The sequence below is a fragment of the Mobula birostris genome, chromosome 9, assembly GCF_030028105.1.
Source record: "Mobula birostris isolate sMobBir1 chromosome 9, sMobBir1.hap1, whole genome shotgun sequence".
In the NCBI taxonomy this organism is placed as follows: Eukaryota; Metazoa; Chordata; class Chondrichthyes; order Myliobatiformes; family Myliobatidae; genus Mobula; species Mobula birostris.
In genome coordinates this window covers 113,998,159-114,019,267 of record NC_092378.1, presented here as the reverse complement: position 1 = coordinate 114,019,267, position 21,109 = coordinate 113,998,159, and the positions used below count along the sequence as shown (strand labels likewise).

General features: G+C 41.4%; 1 protein-coding gene across 1 annotated transcript; it reads right to left on the bottom strand.

Annotated features, from left to right (window-relative positions):
* Nucleotides 1–1,818: 1,818 nt before the first annotated feature.
* LOC140202986 (methionine-R-sulfoxide reductase B1-like) lies at nucleotides 1,819–20,516 on the bottom strand. Its single transcript, XM_072268641.1, has 4 exons — nucleotides 20,346–20,516; nucleotides 12,122–12,264; nucleotides 9,915–10,030; nucleotides 1,819–2,835 (listed from the first exon to the last, which is right to left on the bottom strand). The coding sequence occupies exons 1-4, from the start codon at nucleotides 20,398–20,400 to the stop codon at nucleotides 2,814–2,816; spliced, it is 336 nt and encodes a 111-aa protein (XP_072124742.1). The 5' UTR covers nucleotides 20,401–20,516; the 3' UTR covers nucleotides 1,819–2,813.
* Between the last annotated feature and the right edge of the window lie 593 nt (nucleotides 20,517–21,109).

Genomic DNA, 21,109 nt, shown 5'->3' with positions numbered 1-21,109 from the left:
TGTACTTCCTTTTCCATCTTGGCATATTGAGGCCTTCCGGTCTCAATATTGAACTTAACAGCTTCATGTAACTTAATTTCACAGTTTGTATCAGTTATCCATCTGTAACATCAGCTCAGTACTTTATTCCCCCATCTTTCCTTCTTTTTCTTCCCCTCTGAAGGAGTGGAGCACATGCGCAGCCTTGCCTGCTGGACTTGTCCTCCTGGACAACATGTAACAACTCCCTTATTCCTTTGTCTGCTTTCTCACCCTCTCACTGACCAGATACCTTTACAGCTTACCCCTATAGTCACCTACCTTTACATTATCTGAGATATCCTCTCTTCCCCCACCACCTCTGTAGCTCGTTTCTTTTTCCCCAGTTCTGACAAAGGGTCTTCATTCTGAAACACTGGCGGATAGAGTTCAATCGGAAACACTGATGGATGAAGTGATGCACTTTGGAAGGTCGCACTTGAAGGCAGAGTATAAGAAACTCTACTCCTTTGAGACAATGCGGCAGTATTGATGCAGAGAGAGATCAAGAGCATGCACATGCAGATGCATGGCAGTAAATGTGGATCTGAGGATGCAAAGAGAACACTATCTTGAGAGATGTTTGATAGTTTGTCTGACACCTTGGAACATTGACTGATTCTCTTCCCAAACACAGCCTGTGGGTTTGAATGTTTCCTGTATTTTCTGCTTTTGTTTTAGATTTCCTCTATTGAGGAACAGAGGGTTCTTGGGATCAGTGTCCATAGATCCCTCAAAGTTGTCACACATATTGATAGGATGGTTAAGAGGCCTATGGTGTGTTGGGCTTCATTAGCCAGAGGATTGAGTTCGAGAGCCATAGGGTAATGTTGCAGCTCCATAAAACTCCAGTTAGACCACACTTGGAGTATTGTATTCAGTACCCATTATCTCATTATAGAAAGATATAGAAACTTTCAAGAGGATACAGAGAAGATTGACCTGGATGCTGCCCAGATTATAGAACAGCTCATGAGGAGCTCGTACTTTTCTCTTTGGAGCGAAGGAGGATGAAAGGCAACTTGATAGATGTGTATAAGAATACGAGAGACATAGATGGAGTGGACAGTCAGTACCTTCTTCCTAGGGTGGCAATGGCCACCAGAGTCATCGTTTTAAGGCACTGGAGGAAAGTTTAGGGGAGATGTTAGAGGTAGATGTTTTTGTTAAACCACAGAGAGTGTTAAGTGCCTGGAACACACTGCTGGGGTTTGTGGTAGAGAATGATATAATAACGATATTTTAGAAACTCTTAGATAGGCACATGGACTTAAGAAAATGTGTTATGCACGATATAGGAGGGATTGATTGTGGAGTAGGTTTATATGGGTTGGCATAACATTGAGGTCTGAAAGGTCCATACTATGCAGTACTGTACTATGTTTTATGTTAACTATTTCACTTTCAGTCCCAGTCTGACCTATTGACTAATAATAGCATGTTCTGTTTTTATTTTGGATTTCCAGTTTTTTTCTTTTGTTGGCTACACAAAGATCAAAGAGTCTTTATAGCGCTGAAATATTGATGACTTTACTTAACATCTAGATTTGCAAGAAAGTAAACAAGTTTCCTTTCGTTTTGGAATTAGCACAAATTGTGGAGCAGGACTGAGTGCGATGCTGCTTTAGGCTCCTTGCCAAAGGTGTTGAATTTACCCTGTGAATCATTAGGCAAATTCATCCAACATTTATATTAAAGAGAATGAGGAAAATTATTAAATATAATTTCATCAATTTAAATGGGACAAATGTGTAATTTAAAAAGAACATAAATTTGCAGGCAAAAGAAATTAACAGAAAATGAAGATTCAAAATAATTTTATTCTTTTAGATTATATCATACATTTTGCTATTAAAGTATAACCAGAAACAATTAGTCCAAGAGTGTAGTGTGTGAAAGGAGAGCCTCAACTTTTATCAATCGCTTCCTCAAATTCAAATCTATTTCCAAATGCCCATTTTTTAAAACATTGATGTCAGAGTACAATAATCAGTACCAATTGTGAGCAGACTGATAGCTGTTTGAGATCAGGTTGCAAATGTGATCAATTATGGCCTAATCAAATGATCCTCCCTCTTATATTTATTTTCTTTCTTGTGAGAAATGAACTCAAACTTGATCACTATATCTAGGTTTAAACGGGACAATGATTCCCTGTCGAATACTGAGAATCCACATTTCCTTCTGTTCTATAGGTACATTCTAACAATATTCACAGACACCAACTATATAAAGTACTGTCTATGACTGTAATGCTAACAATATTGTTTTGGTATGTTTGGCAAAATTCAATATCACACATCTATAACTTACTTAAAATTGGAAGAAGATTGTTTTAAGTGAAAATCAAACCAAAGTGTTGCATTTTCTTGATATACTTGAAGATGTGCTGTGTGATACAAAACATATTTGAACAAACTATTAAGACTGTTTTCTAGTGCAAACACCAGAGGTAAACACATTATTTCAAATAAGTTCCAAATTCCAAGTGTTCCCAAATTCTAATCCATATTTGTTTTAATCAGTCTTATCAAAAGGGATTTAAATGCAAGCTTTAAAAACCATTCTAAAACAGCACGTATTTTTGACAGGATAATCATGCAAGTATCTATTTTCAGGACATTCAAGAAAGTTTATCCAGAAAACTTCATGTAATGATTAACCAACAAAAAATACTGGTGTACAGAGGTCGTTGCTGCTGCTTTCCAAAAGAAACAGTATGCTTGATTGCGTGACATTTTTAGACAAACTGCTTCTTCCAGCTGATTAAATAGCCAGTACCATGCTCGTTTCATCTAACCAGAAGAGCTCCGTTGACTGCAAATGAAAAATAATAATCAATGTTTTGCACATTAACAGTCTTTCACACTAATTTTGCTCTACGGATATTTAAGGGTTCATCTAGGAATCAGAAATTTACTACAATCAACATACTTTAGATACAAATCAAAAACTGAACTGAAATAACAATATACCAAGCAGTTTTGAACTTGTTATGAATTTACTTTTAAAGCGTCTTGACTTTCCTAATGAGATAATCTCCAAGCCATCTTTAACAAACTCTTTATCTACCCCTACTACTCTCCGCAAGGATCGCTCTCTCTATGATTCTCTTGTCCATTCATCTCTCCCCCTAATCTCCCTCCTGGTATTTACTCCTGGAAGTGGCAGAAGTGCTACACCTGTCCATTCACCTCCTCCCTCACCTCCATTCAGGGTCCCAAATACTCCTTCCAAGTGAAGCAACACCTCAGCTATGAATCGGTCGGGGTCATATTCCATCTCATATTCCAAAGTAGCCCTCAACCTGAAGGCATGAATGTCGATTTCTCCAACTTCTGGCAAAAACTTTTTTTCCTCTATCCTTCTTCAATTCTCGTCTGCCTATCACCTCCTTGGTGCCCTCTTCCTTCCCTTTATCCCATGGTCCATTCTCCTCTGCTATCAGATTCCTCCTTCTCCACCGCTTTGCCTTTTCCACCTATCACCTCCCAGCTTCTTACTTCATCCCCCCCCCAACGCACCTGACTTCACCTATCACCTTCTAGCTCGTCCTCCTTCCCCTCCCCCACTCCACCTTTTACTCTGGCAATTTCCCCTTCTTTTCCACTCCTGACAAAGGGCCTTGGCCCAAAACGTTGATGATTTATTCATGTCCATAGGTGCTGCTGAGTTCCTCCGGCACGTTGTGTGTGTTAACGTTCTGAAGTTCCATCATAATCACAGTTTCAAAGCTGCATGGCCAGACATGTTCAGTTTCCTATAAAAATCAGTCCCAAAGTGCAGGTCTGTGCTCCAAAATTGGCTCTTTTTGGACCACTCTGGATTTCAATTGTTTTTATAGCAATTGTGCCAAAACTGAGGGAATTACTCTGTAGTTTAAATAATATCTATAATACCTATTCTTATTTTTTTACCATAAAAGCACATCATTGGCTTTTAAGTCCAAACACTATAATTGCTTTATGTTTGTAAATATAGCCAACATAAAATCAAATTTGATCTGAACTTCAACATCAGTACAATCATTTTATTAAAAACATTGAGTACATTAGTCTTAAAAGCATATCACACATCATTTGTTGCTCAACAACTTTGAACCCAGAAGATCTAAATTCTATACCTGCGAGTCTCATACCTTAAAAATATGAAATATAATGGTTTTTAATAACAAAGTTATTCACAATATTTCAGTTTCTATCTTAAATCCTTTAAAATCACAATATTGTATATTACTTTCTATAAACTGTTTAAAAAGTCAATTCTTTTTACTTCCTGGTCTATATGTCAGAATTCTTCAAGGTAACCGGTTGACTGATCTGTGAGTTGGAGCAGAAAGGAGAACCAGGCAAGAAGAGAAGGAGCACAGAGGAAAGAACCCGCTGACTGTAACAGAAGCATGGAAAATATAGCTGGGTGAGTGGAGCATGGAAATCCATTTCTGAGTAGCTAAAAACATGGTGTTCAAGAAACAACCATTAGTTACTCACTTCAAACTCAGCAGCATGGAAAATAGTAGACTGGACCAGAATAGAATTGCTCTGTTACTAAAGCTATTGAGCAAGTCAGATCACAAACCACTAGAATTTCAGAACAATCAGGTACTTGATCATTGGAATTTTACTGTACACTTCAGAAGGAGTTGGACAGGGAATGTTCAAAAACAGGGGAGTTTCATACCAGAACCTACCAAATCTTCATGGGCATATTTATTAAAGGCATAAGAGAAGTTGGTTTCCATTCGCCAAATAATCAAATCTATTACTGAGAACTAATTCATTCTGAACTGAAGTACTTGTCCAATTCAGGGCACTATATTTAGAACTTGAAAATCTTCAAGAAGATGCTGAAAAGTGTCACCAGAATGGTCCAAGAGATGACGAACCTAATTTACATGAATAGTTTAGAAAAGGGTACATTTGTCCTCGTACAGCTCAAAAGCTGTAGAAGGTAATTTGATAGAAGCATTGAAAAATCATAAAAGGTCAGGACAAGGTGAATAAATTGAAGTAGTCTACAATGATGAAGGGAAAGTTATTAAATGGATTTTCAAAAAAATGTTTGAAAACAATATATACAAGATGCTAGCAAAATTAAAATCTATGAATGGAGACAGGAGCAGCAGAGATCGGAAATTAGCTTTAACATGTTCCCTGGCATTGGACTTATTTTTCAAAACAGTTAGAGATTGATGACATAGGAAAGGTTGTATAGAGTACATTTTCCAAAAGTGCAATTGACAAAACTTGAAAACCTAGTTTACAGCTTGGAAGATAGAAACAGGCTACTAAAATAGGAACAGTTTGGCAGAATGGGCAGATACAGTGCCTTGAAAAAGTATTTAGCACTCACAAATATTTCCACATTTTACTGCCTTATTTTCTAAATTTTTTTTACTAACTTTTTATTGCAACACCAACAAATTACATTCAATGCAACCAATGCCAATTACATTTTGACTGTTTAACCCATCCACCCCCAACCTTCATCACCATCCCCCCTCCACCCCTCTCTCCCTCCATCAACCGAATAGTAGTGCACACACAAAGCATTCCTATTTTAACAAGAGATCTTTTAAGTTAGATATCCTCATTTTCTAAATTTAAAATATATTGAAGTAGGATTTTTCAAACAAATCTACAAATCATTGTGTATCATGTCAAATCAAAAGAAAAATTCTAAAACCGGTCAACAATTAACTAAATTAAAAACTAAAATTTGATGCTGAAAACATATTCATCCCCTTTGCAAGTACCACACTAACTTTGTAATTACTATGCTATCTTTCCTCAAGTGCAGTACCGTATATTACCTTACCAACTCACCCAATTTGTTGATATAGAAAACCAGAGGATCTCTGTCAGGTCCGAAGTATGGTAGATTTTCAACAGACCAAACCAAAATGAAGACAAAAGAGCATTCAAAGCAAATCAAGGAAGCAATAATAGAGAAGCACAAATCTGGGGAAGGGTTCAAGACCATCTCAAAAGCACTGAGCATATCTCAGAGTTGTGTGTTCCATTGTGAGAAAGTGGAAAAAATATGAAACCGCAGCTACTTTTATACCCAGAGATAAGAGATTTTAAAAACCCATTCAAATCTATAGATAATAATAAACCAATTAAAAAATACCTATTCAATACTGCAGTAAAAATTAACCAATGAGAAAACACATTCACTTAATGAAGTATAAAGCTTCTAAAATTATGCTTTATATAGCTACTACAGGCATATTAACCTGTTATGCATATAACAGCTACTTAAAAAAAAACAAGCAGATAATTAATTGTTAAATTGCAAAAAAAGACAATTAAACAGTTGGATCCAACAACCCCACGGTCCCCTTGTTCCTTCACACTGCTAAGAATCCTGCCATTAACCTTGAAGTGATACACTTTGGAAGTTTGTATCACTTCACATTTCTCTGGATTGAACTCTTTCCACAATTTCTTAGCCCAGCTCTGCATCCTATGAATGTCCTGTTACTTATGATAACCTTCTACACTATTCACACCATCACTGACCTTCATGTCATCTGCAAACTTATTAATCTACCCTTCTTCTTACTCAGCTAAATTATTTATTTAAAAAAAAATCACAAAGGGAGGGGTCCCAGAACAGGAATACCACAAGTTATAGACCTTCAGGCAAAATAAATAGCATCTACTACCACCCTCTGCCTTCTGTGGGCAAGCCAATTCCGAATTCATGAAGCCAACTTTCCCTGGATCCCACGCCTCATGACTTTCTGAATGAGCCATGGGGAACCATGTTGAATGCCTTACTAAAATCCATAACCACATCCACTGCCCTACATTTATCAATTTGGTCACTTCAAAGAAGTCAGTCAGGCCTGTGTGATACAACCTACCCCTCACAAAGCCACGTTGACTATCCCTAATCAGATATGGTTCTCCAAATATTTGTTAATCTTGTCTCCAAGAATCCTCTTCAGTAGTTTGCCCACCACCAATGCAAGTCTCACATGTCTATATTTCCCAGCGTTATCCCCATTTCCTTTCTTGAACAAAGAAATCATATTTGCCATTCTCCAATCTTTTATACTACACCTATGGTTAGTAAGGATACAAAGATCATTGCCAACAGTGCAACAATCTCTTCACTTGCTTGCCATAGTAACTTAGGCTATATCCCTTTCAGTCCTGAGGACTTAACTATATTAATGTTTTTTTAAAAGTTCTGAAACATCCTCTTTCTTAACCCTGACATATTCTAGCACACTATCCTGTTCTACACTGACCTCACATTTGTCAAGTTTCCCTCATTGATGAATACTGAAGCCAACTATTCATGAAAGACTTCTACGTTTGTAATATCACCCCCAATTCTAGGCATGTTTCCACCTTTACCCCGATTGGTCCTACCCTCACTCAAGCCATCCTCTTGTTCTTCATGCACATTTAGAATGCCTTGGGGTTTTCCTTAATCCTACTCACTAAAACCTAATGTCTCGTTCTAGCTCTCCTGACTCCTTTCCTGACTGCCTTATAACTCTCAAGACCCCCATCTGATCTTTGTTTTCTAAAACTTGTGTGCTTCCTTCCTCCTCCTGACTAAATGTTCCATTTCTCTTATCCATCAAACTTCCACATTTCTGTTGTACATTTCCCTGAGAACATCTATTCCCAATTTAGATTTCCAAACTCCTGCCTATTAGCATCAGTATTTACCCTTGCTCAATTAAATAATTCTTCCTAGCCAAGGCTTTGCTAAAGGTCAGGAAGTTGTGGTTGCTGTCTCCGAAATGCTCATCCACCAAGAGATCTGTTATCTGACCTGGTTCATTGCCTAGTACTAGATCCAATATGGCATCTCCTCTAGTTGGCCTGTCCACATATTGTGTTAGAAATCCTTCCTGGTCACACCTAACAGATTCTGTCCCACCTAAACCTCTTGCAGAACTTGTTAACTGTCCTAACACAATATGTGAAGTTCTTTTATAGAAGGTGTTTATAGATAATAGAATATTTGTACAGATAATGCCACTACTGCTCCTTAATACTTCATTTGAAAATTCTGAACCTTGGCCTTGCACAAATTCAAAAGTTATGCCATTTTAAACATGTCCTTGAATTAATAAAATGTTCCAAGTTAAGATTTTTTTAAAAAGAACACTAGACAACAGGGTGACACGTTGGGGCACCCTTTGAGAGAAGGGTAGTGCAGTCTGATGTGACCAGAATGAACATTAAATTTTCCTGAATGCTATTTGTATTGCTTTGCTTTGGAAACTGAGGTAGAAAACCTCAGCTTATCAAAGAAGAACGACGTGTAGCAAAGCAGATACAGCATCTCCTCGTTTAACGAAGGACACTTTTGATGGCATCATTTCTGGTTTATCTGCCACCCTTGTGCTCTCATTGTCATTCTGGAAATGTGCAGTCCTTTCATCCCCTGTCTCTTCCACTCTTCTGCTGTTTGTTGTTTGTCTCTGATCCTGGAGACATGCATGACTCTCCTCCTCTGTCTCTTCTTCTCTCATCTTTTTTTTGTCCTGACTCTTTGATCCTGGAGCCGTGCGGCCCTGGCCTCATCCGATTCTTATTCTCTCCTTCTCCTTGCTGCTTCCCAACGTTTGGCGTCACCTCTTGCCCATAATGTCCCCTTTCCCTTTCCACGCGGCGTAATTAGGCTAACCACTTTTTTTTACCCTAATGCTGGATAGAAGATAAGAAGCAGTAACACCAAAGGATGCTGATTATTCTTGATGATGTGGTTGGTGCTCTCCTGAATGGACGTGATATAGTCACTGCTGTCCTTTGACTACAGCAAAGGGTTTTATGGGTGTCTCGAAGTACATCATTACAATAAGATTTAGTTAACTCTTATTGATGGGTGGCAGTTAGACCTGTCCCAATCCTGCACATGCTGATGCTGATTAGCAGAATGTAACCCCTCGAAATGGAGCTGCCCTGCCCTTTTGCTCCAGTAGGTGCCACTGCTGAGGCTGGCAGTGCGCATGCGTCGGGCTGTCACGTCCCAATTTCCATGATGGCCGATCGGGTCTCAGGTGAAAGCCAGCCTGTTGATTTTTGGCAAATGAGCAATTTTATACGAATATATAACCCTGAACTATGCCAGCACTCTGTAAGTTAGCGCATTTTAATTCGATTTACCCAAAAAAAGTGCCACTGTAATGCACCATTTGCGCTAATTGGAGGTCACGAACAGACAGACAGACAGAAGAGCATGACAGTTTTAGTAGTATACTATATTCCAAAAGCGAAAAGCACACATCCCATTTCTTAGAAAAATTTCAAAGATTCATTCCACACTGGGCAAAAAATATGTTATCTTATTCCGAAAATGATGAACATTTATTATGAGACTCACAACTCCCCAATCACCCCTTCCTATACCTGAATGACACCCTGATCCCTGGGTCCAAAACAACCAAGTTAAACAAATACCATTTCAACTCTCTCTCAACTAGCTCATTACCACTACGTCTCCACCCCCACTCAGCTAAATGCTTTTCTTTATTTGCACCAGAATGGTATAACACATAAAAGCAATGCTGATAGACAATTCAATAAAACACACTTTGCATTTTATGTGTTGATGAATTTTGTTGCAATAAGCCCACAACCTTGTCGCCTTTGACACCAATAGATTCCTGGCCAAGAAGTTCAGATTCACTGGGACAAGAGTTTGATTAAGTACATTAATTTCTTGTTTACATTATTTCTTCTTAACGTAAATATGAGAAAAACTACTCAGGTGGACTTGGATTGAAATTTATAAAACCTAATTTGAAATAGATACGTAAAATAAATAAGGAGAGAAAAATCAAAAACACATTTACTGTATGAGATGTCATTTTGTTTAGAATATATACAAAGTTCTTGTAAGCCAAATAACCACAATGCACATACCTCTCAGGGATAAATTTCAACGAGCTGCTGAATATTCAGAAACGTGACTGGCCCCGTTTGGGTCCGTCATTAAGGAATTCATGACCAAGACCATTCCCACACTTTCCACAAGAAACCTGAAATTACACATTATAGTAACAATCTATTCAAGCATCTTCGCAAAGTGCACCGAATCATTTCATAGACTTACAGGAAGATAGTGGGTTCACCTGAAATGATGGATTTTATTTCATTGCTACTAAGCACAACAGAATTGTTCATTGATCCATATATTTTAGTGAATTCCACAATAGTAGAAAACTTATTTCCATTCATTATTAAAAATGTATATTTCTAAATTACAAGTTCTCTTTATGCTTACACAATCTTCTTCCCATTTTTGAAAATAATAGACAACGTCCAAGCCCGATTAGAAACACAGGTGATCATATTTCTCATGTTGTGTTTAATGGTAAACTCAACTGGTTTATGTTATTTATTTGTTATCAAAATTGACAAAGTTAGTCGAGTTAAGTCAGTCTGCAGTATATTATACCACTGCACTGAGTATTGGAATTGGTTTATTATAATAAATGTCAATGGTAGGATGCCACGGAAATTTAGATCACATGGGATCCAGGCAGAACTAGCTAATTGAATACAGAATTGGCGATGGTAGAAGGCTGTTTTTTCAGACTGGAGGTCTATAACTAGTGGTGTTCCCCAGAGTGTGGTAGTAGGCCCACTGTAGGCTATTTGTCATCTGTATCAAATATATGAATGAGAATGTACAAGGCATGGTTAATAAGTTTGCAGATGACACCAAAATAGGTGGTAAGATAGACAGAGAAGATGGTCATCAAGCTTTTGATCAGCTAGGTAAAGGGGTTGAGGACAGGCAAATGGAGTTTAATTCAAATAATTGTACGGTGTGGTATTTTGGGAAGACAAATGAGAGCAGGAATTTCACAGTGAGTGGTAGGGAACTGGGGGGTGCTGTAGAACAGAGAAACCGTGGGGTATCAGGCCATAAAGTGTCATTACAAGTAGACAGGGCGGTGAAGGTGAATTTAGGCACACTAGACTTTGACAGTTAAGACACTGGGTATAGAAAAGAAACAAATCTAATTGTGGTTAGAGACGAAATCAGCTCTGGCAGGGTTTGTAGGCTATTACTTCCTACAAAGCAAAACCTAACATCAGGAATGGCTGTGATGCTTCACTCCCAGATGAGCATCAACACCTTTTATGCAGCACACTTTAAAGGGAGAATAAAACTACACCTGTGTGAATCCCGGCAGCATCTGGTGACCCTGTGATCTCTGCCTGGGAGACCAACATCAGAACATCCGATACACACAAACACACACACGCACACACACCTACCTTATTATAACACTCATAGTTTTTAAAATTATGTATTGCAATGTAGTGCTGTCACAAAACAAAATAAATTCCCATCTTATGTCAGTGATATTAAAACTGAATCTGATGTTGGGATATTACGTTGCATTGTGCAAGACGTTGGTGGGCCTGTATCTGGAACATCATGCTCAGTTTTAGTCACCCTGCTACAGAAAAGATGCCATTAAGTTGGATAAAGTGCACAGGATATTTATGTGGATATTGTCAGGACAAGAGGGACTGAGATATGGAGAGAGATTAAGCAGTGACTTTTTCACTGGAGCATGGGAGAATGACGGGTGACCGTACAAGGTGTTTAACATTATGAGGAGCATAGATAGGGCCAATGTGCACAGTCTTTTTACCAGGGCTTGGGAATCAAGAACTAGAAGACATGGATTTAAGGTGAGAGGGGAGAGACTGACTGGGAACCCAAAAGGCAACTTTCACCCAGAAAATGGTCAGCATCTGGAACAGGCTGTCACAGGAAGTGGTTGATGCAGTTACATTAACAACATTTAAAAGGTACTTGTACAGATATATAAATAGGAAATGGTTAGCGAGATATGTGCCAAGTATGAACATACAAGACTAGTGAAGATGGGAATCTTGGTTGGCATGACCAGTTAGGCCAAAGGGCCTGTTTCTGTGCTGTATGACAACATAGTGAACTGAACAAGATGCCCATTTAAAAAGATTATTTTAAGAGTGCTGTGGAGCAACAGTGCACTGCCCATGCATTATTGCCAAAGTAATGTAAAATATTAACAGATACGCATAAAACTATTCCAAATTATCCACTTAATGTCACACTGATACTCTACCTTAAGCGCATTATGGCCATCCTTTCTTTTGGACACGCTGTCTGAATGAATGGTTTCGGTAAAAGCAGGCCATGGCGAGGAATGCTCATATTTGGCTTGGCTTGAAAACAATTCATGTCCACACTTTGAACAGACGTATATACCTGATTGAGATAAAATAAACGTTGAAAGAAGCCATCACTCACCAAACTATAAATAAGCAACGAACACACCACAGTGCATTTAATTTTTTTTAAATTGCAGTGGTTCCCATGAACTCAGAATTTTCCAAAACCTTTTGCTCAGAACTGGATTGAAGAGTCACATTTTTTGCATTTATTTCATTCCATTTCTATCAATAATAATAAATCCTAAAATAAATTAATGGATTTATTGGAAATTCTTTAATTTCCTTGCTAGGCTCCCTGAACATACAACATGCCAACACAGAGAGGAACTTGGACATCAAGAATGGCTTCCACTGCAATCCAAAGCTGATGTTCATTATTGCTACTGGTCCCCCTCAGGTTCAGGTGTAACCCATCCCTTTTATACAGGTTGTACCTTCCCCAAAAGAGATCCACTGATCTACAAATCGGAAGCCCTGCAACAGTTCTTCAGTCACGCAGTCACCTGCCAGATCAGTCTATTCTTAATCTCAATGGCATGTGGCACAGGTAGCAATCCAGAGATTACTACCCTGGTGGTCCTGATTTTCAGCTTTCTACCTAGCTCCCTAAAATCTCTATTCAGGACCTCAGCTTTTCCAACCATGTCATTCGTGCCAATATGTATCAAGACTTCTGGCTGCTTACTCTCTGCCCTTAGAATGCTGTGCACCTGATCCAAGACCTCCCTGACCCTGGCACCTGGGAGGCAACATACCATTTTGGTGTCTCTACTGCGTCCACAGAATCTCATTTCTATTCTTCTGACTATGGAGTCTCCCATCACTACTGCAGTCTTCTTTACCTCTCCTCTTCTGATCCACAGCACCAGACTCAGTGCCAGAGACCCAGTCACTGTGGCTTCCCCCTGTTAAATTACCCCCCTCAAGTATCTAAAGTGGTATACTTATTATTGAGGGGAATGGCCACACAGGTACTCTGCACTGGCTGTGCATTTCCCTTACTTCTTCTGACAGTCACCCAGTTAATTACCTGTCTCCTGCACCCTGTAGCTCCTGTCTATCACCTCCTCATTCTCCCGTATGAATAGTTTGCGTGCCTCTATGGTACAGAGCAGTGTGACAGCACTCCGGTGGGGCTATACTGTCTTGGGGCAGGTTTGTTTCCCATGTTAATTGGTAGACACTGGGTGTGCAGTTCCCATGATCACCCTTGGATCCCCACGGGCTGGTCTGGATGCTGCTACCTGGCATGTGTTGTGCCGTACGTACATCACATTGACGATCTCGCTGACCACTTGACCCACGGCAAGACAGCAGAGGCTGATCAGTTCTGCATGATAGCGTTTCCCCCATGTGCTAAAGCCCAGTTATTAAGGGAGGTCATCCTGATGGCTCAGCCACGGAAGTGTTAGCCATCGAGACTGCGCTGACACTGCTTTTGACCAAGATGGTAGCCATGAGGACGAATGACCCTGCAGAACAGAATGGCATTGGACTATATCCTGGCAAAGGACGGAGTTGTTGGCGCCATAATGGGGAAGGGGTACTGTACGTACTCTCCTGATGAGTCAAAAAATATAACAGATATGGCTGACCATATCCAATAGTCAGTAGATAAGATACCGAATGTGGGATATCAGTTCCATAATTATTATTTCCCAGGGAGGGAGTTGGGGGCCCTCTGGAGCACTAGGAGGCTGTTAGTCTACCGGAGCGCATTGGAATATTACTATAGACATTCTGCTTTAATACCTAGTCGTTTTGCAGTTGACTTTTAGTATGATGGGGCAGGGGTTGTATAAAAGCCTGCGGACTGGACATAAGGGGATTGCAGTAGTGGAGGGTTAATCTTTGTATCTGTGGCCTTGAGCGTACATGAGTGGGACTGTGAGAATGCAATACGACTGTAGGAATACAACGTGAGAACAGGAAAGTCAGTTGAACACAGGGTGGGACTCCTGAACAACTGTGACGTGAATATTGCCTGATGGCACTCACGTCTACTGAGATGAAGAGTTTTGAGAGGCCAGTCATGGCGTGCATCAACTCCTGCCTAAGCAAGGACCGGGATTTCCTGCAATTTGTCTATCAGCACAATAGATCTACAGCAGATGCAATCTCACTGGCTCTCCACTCCACCTTGGATCATCTGGACAAGAGTAATACCTACATCAGCTATTATTACAGCTCAGCACTCAACGCATTCATACCTTCACTTCAAATCAACAAGCTCCAAAGCCTGGGCCCCTCTCCCTCCCTCTGCAACTGAATCCTTGATTTCCTCACCAGGTAACCACATGAAGTTCAAGTTTAATTGTCACTCAACTATACATGAATACCCATGAATATAGCCAAAGAAAACAATGCTACTCCACGGCCAAGGTGCAAAACACAGTACCAATTGTCATGCACAGCACAAGGCACACATAGCACATATAAGCTGGCAGTAAAATATAGTCACACAAGAAAATATATAGTCCAAGTCCCAGGGTCCATGAGTGTTGCAGTCGTCTGCAATCGAACACAACACAGCTTCTCTTCTACCGAGTGAACACTGGGTCAGCACTCACAGCATGGATACCACACCTGACTGCCTCCAGCATTACACTGGAGTGCACGACGCCGGCACCACCCCCGGGCAGCTACAAACAGGCAATACTGCAGCTTGAGGACTAGTCCTTGCTACAACCGAGGCCACACAGCTCCCCCACCATTTACCAATAAACCAATGAACTGGGCTTGCAGCACCCCACACCACCAATGTCCAACAGGGTCTTGCAATCACATGAAAAGCAACTAAGACGATCACTCGCTGTTAGTGCAAAGGCTGTGTGCGGTCCTTCTCTGATGCAGACAACAGCATGTTCCGCTCCTAGTCCAAACTCCTTCAGTTTTGCCGCCAAAGAGCCACTCACTGATGGGGTACACCTGCAATACTTTAAGTTCTTAATGTTTAGCAGGGTTTTGGAATCATAAAGTATGCTTACAAAAGACAAAACACCAGGAATTCTGCAGATGTTGGAAATTCAAGCAACACACATCAAAGTTGCTGGTGAACGCAGCAGGCCAGGCAGCATCTCTAGGAAGAGGAAGAGGTACAGTCGGCGTTTCAGGCCGAGATCCTTCGTCAGGACTAACTGAAAGAAGAGCTAGTAAGAGATTTGAAAGGGGGAGGGGGAGATCCGAAATGATAGGAGAAGACAGGAGGGGGAGGGATGGAGCCAAGAGCTGGACAGGTGATTGGCAAAAGGGATATGAGAGGATCATGGGACAGGAGGTCCTGGGAGACGAAAAGGGGGAGGGGGGAAAAAAGCCCAGAGGATGGGCAAGGGGTAAAGTGTACTTCTTTCAGTTAGTCCTGATAAAGGGTCTCGGCCCCAAACGTCGACTGTACCTCTTCCTAGAGATGCTGCTTGGCCTGCTGCGTTCACCAGCAACTTGTATGTGTTGCTTACAAAAGACAATAACACCTTTGGTTGACCAAGTAAAAGCTTCTGCATCCAATCTTGCAGATTGGAAATAACATTTCCTCCTTGCTGACAATGAACATTGGTGCACCTCAAAGATGTGTGTTTAACCCACTACTCTATTATCATCATCCTCCTCCTCCTCCTTCTTCTTCTTCTTCCCCCTCCTCTCTCTCTCTCTCTCCCCACCCCCCCACATACAACTGTGTGGCTAGGAACAGCTCAAACATCATCTATAAATTCTCCGATGACACAACTATTGTTGGCAGAATTTCAGATGGTGTCGAAATAACAATCTTGCACTCAGCGTAAGTAAGACCAAGGAACTGACTGTGGATTTCAGGAAGGGAAGTTGAGGGAACACACACCAGTCCTCAAGGGATCAGCAGTGGAAAGGATGAACAGTTTCAAGTTCCTGGATGTCAATAACTCTTAAGATCTATCCTGGGTCCAACATATTGATTCAATTACAGAGAATGCATGACAGCAGCTCTATTTCATTAGGAATGTGAGAAGACTTGGTATGCTCAAGAAGACAACATCTATCATCAGAAATCCCCACCATCCAGGCCACACCATTTTATTGCAGCTACCATAGGACAAATCGTACAGAAATGTGAGCCCGTCTGCCAATTACTACATTAGAAACACAAGAGATTCAGCAGATGCTGGAAATCTTGAGTAACGCACACAAAATGCTGCAGGAACTAAGCAATTCAGGCAGTATCTATGGAGGGGAATAAACAGTTGATGTTTTAGACCAAAATTCTTAATCAGGACTGGGACAAGTTAGAAAAAAAGGTGGGGGAGAGGAAATACCACCTCAGAATCACACAATTGTGACCACTTTGCAGTATAGACAAGAGAAAATCTGCTGGAAATCCAAGCATCTTTGCATTATAATGTTTTTTTTAATTCTAATTGTGCTCTTTCTTGTACAATTTTGTATAGTCTATATTAGACAACCCTAATAGGCGGACCACGGGCCAGGTCCAGACTGCGAGAACCAACGTCTGGACTGCGCCAACCCATTGGCACTGGCGTGAACGCAGCTGTCATAACAGGTAAATAAAGCACACACTGCTCCAATTTATTTGAACCTTATCCCACACCGTACATTTGACCTACGCCTCCGTACAGCACGTGACCTACTGCGCACACTCTATGGTCCTCGACTAGACAGCAGCATGCACCAGCTACCCGCCTGTCAGCTAAGAAGCAAATCTGTCATCTAAAAGCGAATTTGTCATCTAAGCGAATTGTTACCAGTGGTAAGTCACGGACCCAAAACCAAGAACAACATTGCCTGTACAAAAAAGCACAAAGTCGACCAGGAAAAGTGTCAGTTCAAATCTGACTAAACTGATCAGTTTTGTTTTATTTTACCGGACCATGCCAATGCTAAACCAACATGCTTAATATGCATGCAGTCCGTAGCTGTCTGCAAATCAGAAAATCTAAAGCCGCACTTCAACACTATGCATGCTGCCAGTTTTAATACTAAATACCCTGCAAAATTAGATTAACGCAAACAAAAAATTGCAAATACGATAACATCTACTATCTGTAAGTCAACATCTCACAAGAGAGCACAATAGCTGCATCACTGCATGTGTCACGGAATCTTGCCAAAGCAAAGAAGCCATTCGCTGATGCCGAGTTGATTAAAACGTGTGCAATTGATATGGTTGGCCAAGTTTTAAGCCATGATGAGAAAACCAAGAAAACGGTTGTGGAGCTATTAAAGACGGTGCCATTGTCAGCTAACACAGCAACAAGAAGAGTAGAAGTTTTAGCGGAGGAGTGTTTCTCCAATCTACTCACTGATTTGGAGAAAGCAGAAGCCATATCACTAGCCATAGACTGGTCCTGTGACCAAACCAATATGGAAGAGCCATCTGTGTTCGCAAGGTTTTTTGATGGGAAGACTTTTTGGGAAGAGCTACTTTGCTTGCTTCCTCTGCCTAGGTGCACAACTGGGGAAATAATTTTTCACAAATTGACACAGTTCTTTGAGAAGAATGGCTTGGATGTGAGGAAAATTGTGTCCGTTGTCACCGATGGGGCTCCGTCAATGGTGGAACAACACAAGGGCTTGGTAAGTAGGTTTGCTGCTGTTAACCCAGCACTCTTGACATGTCATTGCATTATTCACAAATCAGTGTTGTGCGCTAAACTGTGTGGGGAAATGAAAGAGGCGATGGATACTGTGATGAGACTGGTAAATTTCATTCGTGAGAGTTCTAGTCTGCAACATCGCCTTTTCAGAGCATTGCTGGAGGAAATGTCAGCGGAACACAAAGATCTTTTGCTGCATAATGATGTTTGTTGGCTGAGCAAAGGCCGTGTGGTGGAGAGGGTGTGCAACCTGCGCGATGAGCTTGTGTCATTTTTATCCAGCCTGCAGAGCCAGAAAGCCCGAGGATTTAAGAGGTTTTTAAGTGACAACAAGGTGATGGCATATGTTCTTTTTTTGTGTGACATCATGTCTCATCTAAATCAACTTAATCTGCAATTACAAGGCAACAACCACACTGTTGCGGACATGTAAGAGGCGATTGAAGCTTTCCGGTCAAAGCTGAACCTTTTGGAGGGAGACATTCACGGGAGAAAGTTGCACTTTCCATGCCTGCGGGAGCATTGCGAGAAGAATGAAATGCGGGAGGATCCAGTGATGAAGGAATGCATGACAAGCCTGGCAGAAAACTTCAGAGAACGATTTGAAAGCTCCCCTAAACTCTCAGGTGCCATCCTCCTCTTCCTGAGACAGCCGTTCTCCATTTCGGCTGACGGCCAGTGGACTGCAGAGGCCAAAGGGCTGGTGCCTTCCATAGATGAGGCAACTCTTCAGAAGGAGGTCTTGGAAATGGGACCATTTGATTTGCTCAAAGCACAACACATGGACGTTGGAGTGAGTGTTGGATCAACGTGGTTCCCTAAGCTCAATTCAAAAACATGAGAGCTATTGCAATGCTCCTACTCACAGTTCCCCTCCACGTACATATGTGAGTCATCGTTTTCTTTAGTGAACTCTATCAAGAACCAGGACAGAAGCAGACTCTCCAATGCACAACTTCACCATTGCCTCAGGATTGCCACAACAGAATACAGGCCCGACATCAGAAGGATTGCCTCATCCCGTCGCTGTCACTTCTTTCACTGATTGCTGAGTGAATCAATTTATTTTTGTCCATTTGTCAATCTTATTGTAGTATAATAATATTACAAAAACAACAATACTGATAATTTCATTTATGGCTACACTTGATTAAATGAAAGAACCAAAACAGTGGAAAAGGCAGTACTACTAAAACTGTGTGTGGAACAGAAGTGTTCTTTGTGTGAAAGAGAAGTGGTGAAAACTACCATGATTACAGAGTGTGTGTGTGTGTGTGTGTGTATTTTAAGTCCCAGATGAGTTCTCACTGTGACAGCTGACAGTTGTGATAGCTAGTCATAATTAAATGGTTGGTTTTGGACATTTTGTTTCAAGAGTGCATTTTTTTTCTTGTGTGACCCACAACACAAGCTTTGAGAATCCCAGGCCTAAATTATTACTACTACTACTGCTACTAATAATAATAATGGTAATAGCAGCAACAACAACATCTGCCATAAAGCAACTTGCTGGCACAATGAAAACAAACCCTGGACGTTTTGGCCCTTGGCTTGGCATGCTTGACATAATTTAGCCCTTGTGGAAAACTAATTGGGAAACCCTGATCTATGTTATTCATGTTTTTCTTCTGAATGTCAGGTCTCAGATGCTATCTGCCTGGGATGCTGCACCTTCAGTTTTTCATTGCACCAGATGCATTTGAGCATATGCAAATAAGCTCAACTTTGACTTCGTTTCAACACACACACAAAATGCTGGAGGAACTCAGCAGACCCGGCAGCATCTAGGAAAAAAAGTACGGCATGTTTCTGCTGAAGGGCCTTGGCCCGAAACATCGACTGTAATCTTTTCCTAGATGCTGCATGGCCGGCTGAGTTCCTCCAGCATTTCGTGTGTGTTGCTCGGACTTCCAGCATCTGCGGATTTTCTCTTCTTTGGCTTCATCTCCTCCAGAAGAACTTGTGCAGTTTCTTGTGTCTCACTATCCACAACGCTAACAATCTCTGTAAACTTACTAAATAGTCGATTGCATGTTTTTTACAGAAGTTACAAGATCCTGACCACTGGAGACGGGCAGCGGGGGGGGGGGGGGTTGCACAGCTGCTGACGTCATTCACTCGGTCGCAGCTGCACGTATAACTTTCACTGGGCCCATTCCAGCCGCCATCTGCTCCCGGCCAAAACATTTTCTTATGAATAAAAAGTGCCCAAAGAGGCCAATTTTGTGACGACAATACATTACGGAAGTGAAAGAAGAAAAGATTTTCTCCCCCTAGATCACGACTGCGTTTCCTTGTTTGGAAGTTTCTAGACAGTGCAGTCGGAAGTGGCTCGGTCGGCCCGTCGGTTGATCGCTGAGCCGGATACGTCGGAAGCTTTCACCCCGAAGGAATCGGGCGGCCGTCCTCCACACGGCAAATGAAGAAAAAAACAAAACTAATGCCGACGGCGAAGTTCCGCCCTGAGGCTTTACCGGAGCCGAAGTAAAGCACATCAGCTCCGGTGATCGCCGACCCGTCCCGAACTCACCTGGTTTAAAGTGCTCCTTGTAAACCTCCCCGCCGAAGAAAGCGCAGAAAGCCATTTAGCACCGGTTGCAGTCGGGTCTCGAGTCTCGGGACTCGGTACACAGTCCTGTGCCGTTCAAAACCTCCGCTCCAGGCGGCTGTGTCAGTGAGCATGCGCAGTAGCCCATAGAGACAATCCCGGTGCTTGCCACTGAGACAAAAAAACACGGGGCAGCTCCGAAACTCTGCGGGGATTGCTCAGAGTGAAGCAACAAGTACATCCCAAGCAGCGGCTTAATGCAAGCTTTGTTTTGAAAACATTCGTCTTTTCAATGACAGCAAGCACCTGGCAAGAGCTTATTTAATACCCGCTGCTTTTAAAACGTGTGTCTATGCGATGACATTGACACAGGCAGATAAATCAGTTAACAGAGCCTGAAAGGAGGAAGAAAGTTCGTGGAGGGAATTCTATAGGTATGCTGGAGGATTACAAGTTATTGGTCGTATTTAAGGCAGAGATAGATAGGTTCTTGATTGGCCAGGGTAATCAAAGGGTATGGGGTGAAAGGGGAGTGGGGATGACTGGAAGAATTGGATCAGCCCATGATTGAATGGTGGAACATACTGGATGGACCGAATGACCTACTTCTGCTCCTATATCTCATGGTCCCATTTTTAACAGAAGAGTCCTACTTGCACCACCAGGTTCAAGGGCAGTTACTACCCCTCAACCATCAGGCTCTTGAATACAACAGGATAGTACGCTCACTTGCCCCAACATTGAAA